This window comes from Pleuronectes platessa, chromosome 2 (genome assembly GCF_947347685.1).
Source record: "Pleuronectes platessa chromosome 2, fPlePla1.1, whole genome shotgun sequence".
Classification (NCBI taxonomy): domain Eukaryota; kingdom Metazoa; phylum Chordata; class Actinopteri; order Pleuronectiformes; family Pleuronectidae; genus Pleuronectes; species Pleuronectes platessa.
This window is the reverse complement of record NC_070627.1, coordinates 21,093,034-21,099,666: the sequence shown is the minus strand read 5'-3', so window position 1 is coordinate 21,099,666 and position 6,633 is coordinate 21,093,034. Positions and strand designations below refer to the sequence as shown.

The following is a 6,633-nucleotide window of genomic DNA, read 5'->3' as shown; positions in this document are numbered from 1 at the left end:
CGGGATAAGAGTCCAAGTCAGGTGGGGCTCCCGGGCCTTGTTGATATGGCCAACTGCAGCCGGGAAGAAGCTGGCCTTGTGGAAGGAAGGATTTGGTCTTGATGGACCGCAGCCTCCTGCCCGAGGAAAGCACCTCGAAGAGTTTGTTACCCGGGTTTGAAGGATCGGTGGGAAGGATCTCATATTTATATTTATTAATTAATTTGTTACAGAACTACTTCTACTTAGCGGGACAGTTTTTATTGATAAATGAACTTGTCAGTTAGTGGAGAGACTATAAAAATAAAACAGCTCTAAGTTGGCAGGTGCTTGTGTTGCACTTATCCCTGTTTGTTTCGTATGCGGTGTGGTGAGCTAATATCAGAAGATTTATAATTTTACTGGATGTGCCTATTTGGAATATATATCAAAAAGTTAACAGAGAATGATTTGTATTGTCTGTGTGTGTGTGTGTGTGTGTGCGTTTGGAGGGTTCGCATGTATGGAGCACGAGGCAGACTGGACAGCCCTCTCTTTGATCCTCCACATAACTGAGGCACCTACAAAGGGTTCCATACAGCCTGTAGCATTGTCCTGCTGAGGAGACTATAGCTCATAAAACCATTACCATGATCCCCCACACAATACATTTTACAGCACCTACTTAAGACCTCAGATCACTACTGTATACGGCTGTGCTGCATGCCAGTTTGCATTTTGTCACCCTGTGATCCCGTGAACTTCTAAGTACACAGCCTTGCCCAGATTATCTTGCATGTGGCCCCAGGGCAGGGATTTCCTATATGGGCCCCACCTCACTGTCATGGTCGCACTGAGGTGCCCTCCCCTCTAAAGCTGAACCTCAGGCTGTGGAAAGTCTAGGCAAGAATGTTCAATGTATGTTTGCACCTCATTAAGTCGGTTCTCTGGAACACTGTCATTTGGAGGCACAGAGTGAGGTGAAGTCCGTCACATATCATATCACCTCATCCACTGTGGACATAAGTGAGCGACCACCCGTGTCACTACAGTATATAACGGGAGTGGCCTCACTGTAGCACCAGTGTACCTTGCCTGGGTGATCCCGCCCCTAGTTGTGGAGAGAGCTGGTGCACGGCGGAGCTCTATCCCAGTTGACTGTTTGAGCAGCAGCATGCAGGGACTCCGTGGAGCGCTCACGTCCCAGCAGTGCACTTCACCACCGCCCAGGGACCATCTACTCAAGAGTCGGGGATAATAGCGTTGGATGAGGCAGGCGGACCGGAGGCGGAAAGCCCGGAGTGACCTGAGGAAGACAGTATTACTACAGGACTGCAGGCTGCCGCACTCCTCTCTGAACGTGGACAATCATGCATGTGCTCTTCTGGGGCTGGGGGTTCCTACTGTTCCCTGATTTTTTTAATGTAGTCGCATCTACCGGGAGATTACTTTTGAATTCAAGTACAGGTAAAGTATGTCGCTCTGACAGCCTCCGCACCCCCCACCCCCTCCCTCCTCACGAAGTTCATTTTCGAACAGACGCAGAATGAATGAGTTTTGAACTCAGCCAAGCACATGACTCGCAGCTTTCTAGATACCTAAAGTTGCACTGACTATCATTTCCTTGCAACGCCGTGAACACTGCTTTATAGAGGAAAATACAAAGATGACTAAATCCTAATGTTTTGACCAACACATCTGAACTAATGCTCTTTGAATGCTACTTCCCTGCATGATTAACACCATTATTCTGTGTTTATTCCACAGTAAAAGAGGAGGTGGGCTCCTATGAGATTGTAACACCGATGCGAGTGAATGAAGCCGGTGACAAGTTTCCGACCAGTGTGCACTTCAAGAGGAAAAGGCGAAGTCTGGACGAGACCACCGGCAACAGCACGGATCACTGGGCCTCGCCAAATATCCACTACAGGATATCTGCTTTCGGACAGAGCTATCACCTCAACCTCACGCTGGACTCGGGATTTATTGCACCTTTCTACACTGTGACAATACTTGGAGTACCCCGAGGGGACAACGTAACGGATTTAGCAACAGATGCGGAGGTGGAGGAGGAGGAGGACACGGAGTTAAGGCACTGCTTCTATAAAGGACATGTCAATGCACAAGCAGAGCACGCCGCGGTCATCAGCTTGTGCTCCGGACTGGTGAGTTTTTACGCACGGTTAGAGCAGCCGTGCATGTGATGACTTTACGAGCGGGTGTTTTACTTTTCCACCGTGGGTTGTTAGGAGGCCATTGCTGCTCAAACAAGGCTTGAAAAGCTGCCTCTCCATTGGCTTGTTTTCTACTTCAACTTTCACAAACTTGTGCAACACCTGTTTTTTTGACTGATCGTGCAAAACCCACACACATTACTTCACCATTAAACAGGCTTATCTACAGATTTGCATCTGTCATATGATTAACAGGATATATTCATAGTTTAGACATAATTAAGGCAAGTATATTTTAAAATAAAGAAGAAAAATACCAGACATTAATAACTTAAATTTGTGTTATGATCCAGAGCTTACAAAAGAGTACAACTCTCGTAATAGCTGTGCATATTTGCGAGGATCCCATATCCATTGCCTACAGTAAAGTTTAATGAGCTGTCTACATCTTGCTCCCATGCCTCTCTCTCACAGTCAGTTACGTCTTTACGTAGTGAGCACAGCGCAAGCAGGGGTGGCACTGACGTCATCACTAGTTGGCTCCCTCTCCTCCCTGGGGTGAAGAAGCTTCAGTTTTGGAGCAGAGAAGTGTACTCTGAGTTTGCACTCTGATGCAAACCACTCTCAAGTGACGGTTACGAGAAAAAGGGTCAATGTCTAACCTAATGTAAAATCTGATTAAAATGCTTTGAAGCCCTTGCTGCAGGGGAGCTGAGGTGACTTTTACAGGCACATTTTCATCAAACAGGCAGTAAGGCTGCTGGCATCCGTTACATTGTATTTCTGTACAACCTTAGACAATGTAACATTCACTTTCTTGTTGCAGGGAAGGTTTCCTTTGCTCCCCAGTAAATTCAGCGTGCTGGTCTTGAGTCCTGCTGAAGTGGATGTTAGCAGGCAGCTTCCTCTTGTGCCCCCATGCTGAATAACAGACCACCCTGATGCTGCAAGTCTTTGTGCATGTAGCCAAACATGATATTTCTCAGATGATAAGACCAGTCATGCTGTAGTATCAAGGATTGTAAATATGACTTGTGGGAGAGATAATTGTGCCAAACTTGTATCAGCCCCCCCAGAGCTGCCATAACGATTCTCCACAGCTGATGAGAAACAAGCCACATGTGCTTGGCTTGGCATTAACCTTATCTAGAACATCATAGACCTCCAAATCAGCCATTCACACTAAACAGGCCATGTAGAACACATGTAAGACTTTCAGCTTGCCAAGAACATGCTTTCTCATTGTTTTACATGATAAGCATCACAGTTCTCACTATTATCCTTTTCCTCCTGATTTGGGACCATTCTTACATGCATGCAAATTAACCTATTTCACCTTTTCACAAAAGCCCTCAGGTCCAAGCATTTCTCTTTTCTTTTCTCTAAGGAGTTGTAAATGAGCCACATTCCACTGTTTGCTTGCTGTAAATATTTTAAAGTAAAAAATACACGCTTGTTGGTGTGGCGTGGCGGCTCACTGATTTTTCTAAAAGATATTTGAGCTGTATATTCCCCCTGGACCTGTCTGTATAGGCTTTGCAAGTTCTCTCTATGTTTGCTTATGTTGAGTCCTACAAAAGAATAAGCATTTAAAGAAAATAGACGGATGGATGAATACTAAGTGCAGTGCGTTTTTTTCTTCCTGCTATCCAGCTTGGCACTTTCAGGTCTCCAGAAGGGGAGTATTTTGTGGAGCCCCTACACAGCTATCAAGGAGAACACTATGAAGAGGAACACACAAAACCTCATATTGTTTACAAGAAGAGTGCACCCAAAAAAAAGACATCTGGGGAGAACTCAGCTTGTGACATTTCAGGTACGACGTGCTACATGATGGGTACACATGCATGCAATTGACACAGAGAGTGTCAATACAAATCACCACACAAACTCACTCTAAAGTTTCTACTTTATTAGCTTGCAAACAAAAACACGCACGAGTACTTGATGTGCAGAAAGTGTTAAAATCACACCTCACCCAATAAGCTGACATACATTTCTGCTCCAGTCAACCGTCTTTCAACCTAACCAGCACAATGCTGCTTCTCAAATAGACCTTGCAGGGGGCAATATGTGCAAGACAGTGTGTATACGTCATTGCATCATTTTTATGTGTAAGGGACTCAGTGTTTTCATGGGCTACACGTGGATCCTGAGTGGAGAATTGTTTCTTTGTTTGTCTATATGTGCATGTGTTCGGCGACCCTTCAATTAGTTCCCACAGACGTAAGCAGGCGTAATCGTTGCATCACCCCGAAATATTCACTATCCGTTTCAACAGAAACACATTATGTAATAGTAGCTGAGCTTATTGAGCTATTAAAGTAATTGTACCGGGGCAATGTAGAATCAGTTAGTAGCCTATCTGGACCAATCAAGCCAAACCTCTCCGTGTGTGGACAAGACAACGAATAAAAAGAAGAAAAGCTCTGTGCAGACCTGGAATATTGATTGTAACATAAGATTAGTAACAGATAATAAATCTTCTCAGGGATAATTGTAGTGGATTTAAATACCATAATGCACCATGCAACTTTTATCCACTATTATATGGTAATAAAATTGCCTTATGTAATTTGGACATTTTCCTCATGAGGAAAAGTGTTTGAATGACAAACAGTTAGAGATTGGTGTGAAACCATCTTGGCTCAAGTATCGTATGGTAGCCTGCACCGGCCAGCTCCTACAACTGCCGCTCGGCAGTGAGGAAGCTTTCCAACTCTCACACAGGAAAGATGATTTGGAAGTTCACCCTTGTATCATCCCATCTCAGTTTACTGGCTGAACTTCCTGTTGACTCTCGTACTTCCTCTGTGATAAGAAAGTCGGGTAGACCCACTTCCATAAACGTGCAGTGTAAAGTGTACAATAGCAAAGTGATGCCAGCATGAAACTGTTAAATAATCAAAACTAAGAAAACACGGACGCATTGCTGGTGGTCCAGAGAGGGGGTTCTGCATGTGCTTCGAAATCAAGAAAAAGGAAAAAAAATAAGACTGGCATTCAGAAGTTCTAATGCCATGTTTTGATTAGAATCTGACTTAATTCCCTTCAGTTTTGAGAAGTTCTACTGCCCGGTTGTTGCACTGCCTTCTTTTGGTATGTGTGCTCCATTTTTTTATGGCTGGGTGCCAGGTTTACCTAGCCTGAACTCTTTGCCCCCTTCTCTCTTCCCTCTTCTGTAAGAGGGGAGAGAGAAAAAAAAGGGACTCCAAGCCTTGTTCATTTGTCAACCCACTCTTTCAGCAACAATAAACAAAGAGAGATAAGCAAAAACATATATTACAATACCCACTTCCAGAAAGTCAACTCACCTCATGCATCTCCAGATTTGAAGGCATAAGCCACAACTTTATTGTAAACACACCCTCCTGACACACATTGATTTATATCATGTCTATTTTTCTGAGTGAATGTATTTCCCCCTCAGCCCTGCATCTTTGTATATTTACACATGCACTCACTCCCTCTGGCTCCTCTCTCCAGGACACAAACACAGACAAAAGAGGCACAAGACGAAGCGAAGGCCAGCGGCGGAGGTGAACACCGTGTCTGAAGCAACCCCAGTGGTCAGCGCCGGTATATTCGGCGACGTGGAGTCGTTGAGTTCCAGCGTGGTCGCCGATGCTTTACTCAGATCAGAGAGCAGCGGCAGTGCCAGCGCTAGACCATCAAATGATAGCAGTGGTGACTCAGGACCTCACAGAAGATCAAAACGCTTCCTCTCCTACCCGCGCTTTGTTGAAGTCATGCTGGTGGCTGACAACAAAATGGTGGAGCATCATGGCAGCAACCTGCAGCACTACATACTCACATTAATGTCCATAGTAAGTCCTGCTCTCTTGGATGGTTTAATTGCTGCTAACAGAGACTGTTTGGCTGGTGGAGGTGGTTGGCTGGGAGATTAAATTGTGCTTCCAAGTGTTTGTGTTCCTGCACATGAACAGAGAGTACCTGTCTATATGACACATTGGTACACTAACTGTACGTACCTGTCCTGCTTTGCTGTATGTGTTGGGAGTTAGTTCAGCGGCCTGTGGAGGAGGGCCAATGGAGGGAAAGGGCAGCCTAGGGCAGCCTAGGGCAGGGGTAAACACCACGTTCAAACGGCCAGGGGGAAGAGAGGGCAGCTCCAGGGAGAGTCTGTCTGACAGCTTGATGAATGTTAAAAAATAAGCTCAGGTATGTCACATAGACAGCATACTCGCGGCCACTTCAAATACCAGCTTCTGCAGGCGACTGGGGCTGGCTGAGATGACCTATATTCTCTTCTTGGCAAAGGCTGGCCTCTCCACAGGGGCTTAGGCCATTATCAACTTGATCCTCCAATCAACCAAATTCCCTGGCTTTTGCTTTTATACTGAGGCAAAGATGTCCATGAAAGAGTCAGACAAAACATACATTCTCCCATTTCAGCTAAGTTAACATCATTACAATAATATTAAATAATATGAATTATATCCTTTTTTTAAAGTGATTTCATTAAGAGGTTTGAGGTTGT

General features: G+C 45.0%; 1 protein-coding gene across 1 annotated transcript in view; it reads left to right on the top strand.

Annotated features, from left to right (window-relative positions):
• Window positions 1–1,099: 1,099 nt before the first annotated feature.
• LOC128457847 (A disintegrin and metalloproteinase with thrombospondin motifs 9) overlaps window positions 1,100–6,633 on the top strand; it is a 46,846-nt gene continuing 41,312 nt past the window's right edge. Inside the window, exons 1-4 of the mRNA XM_053442483.1 lie at window positions 1,100–1,425; window positions 1,726–2,123; window positions 3,786–3,948; window positions 5,619–5,959. Of these exons, the coding sequence (XP_053298458.1) occupies window positions 1,329–1,425; window positions 1,726–2,123; window positions 3,786–3,948; window positions 5,619–5,959 (999 nt within the window). The 5' untranslated portion in view covers window positions 1,100–1,328. The remainder of the gene's footprint in view (window positions 1,426–1,725; window positions 2,124–3,785; window positions 3,949–5,618; window positions 5,960–6,633) is intronic.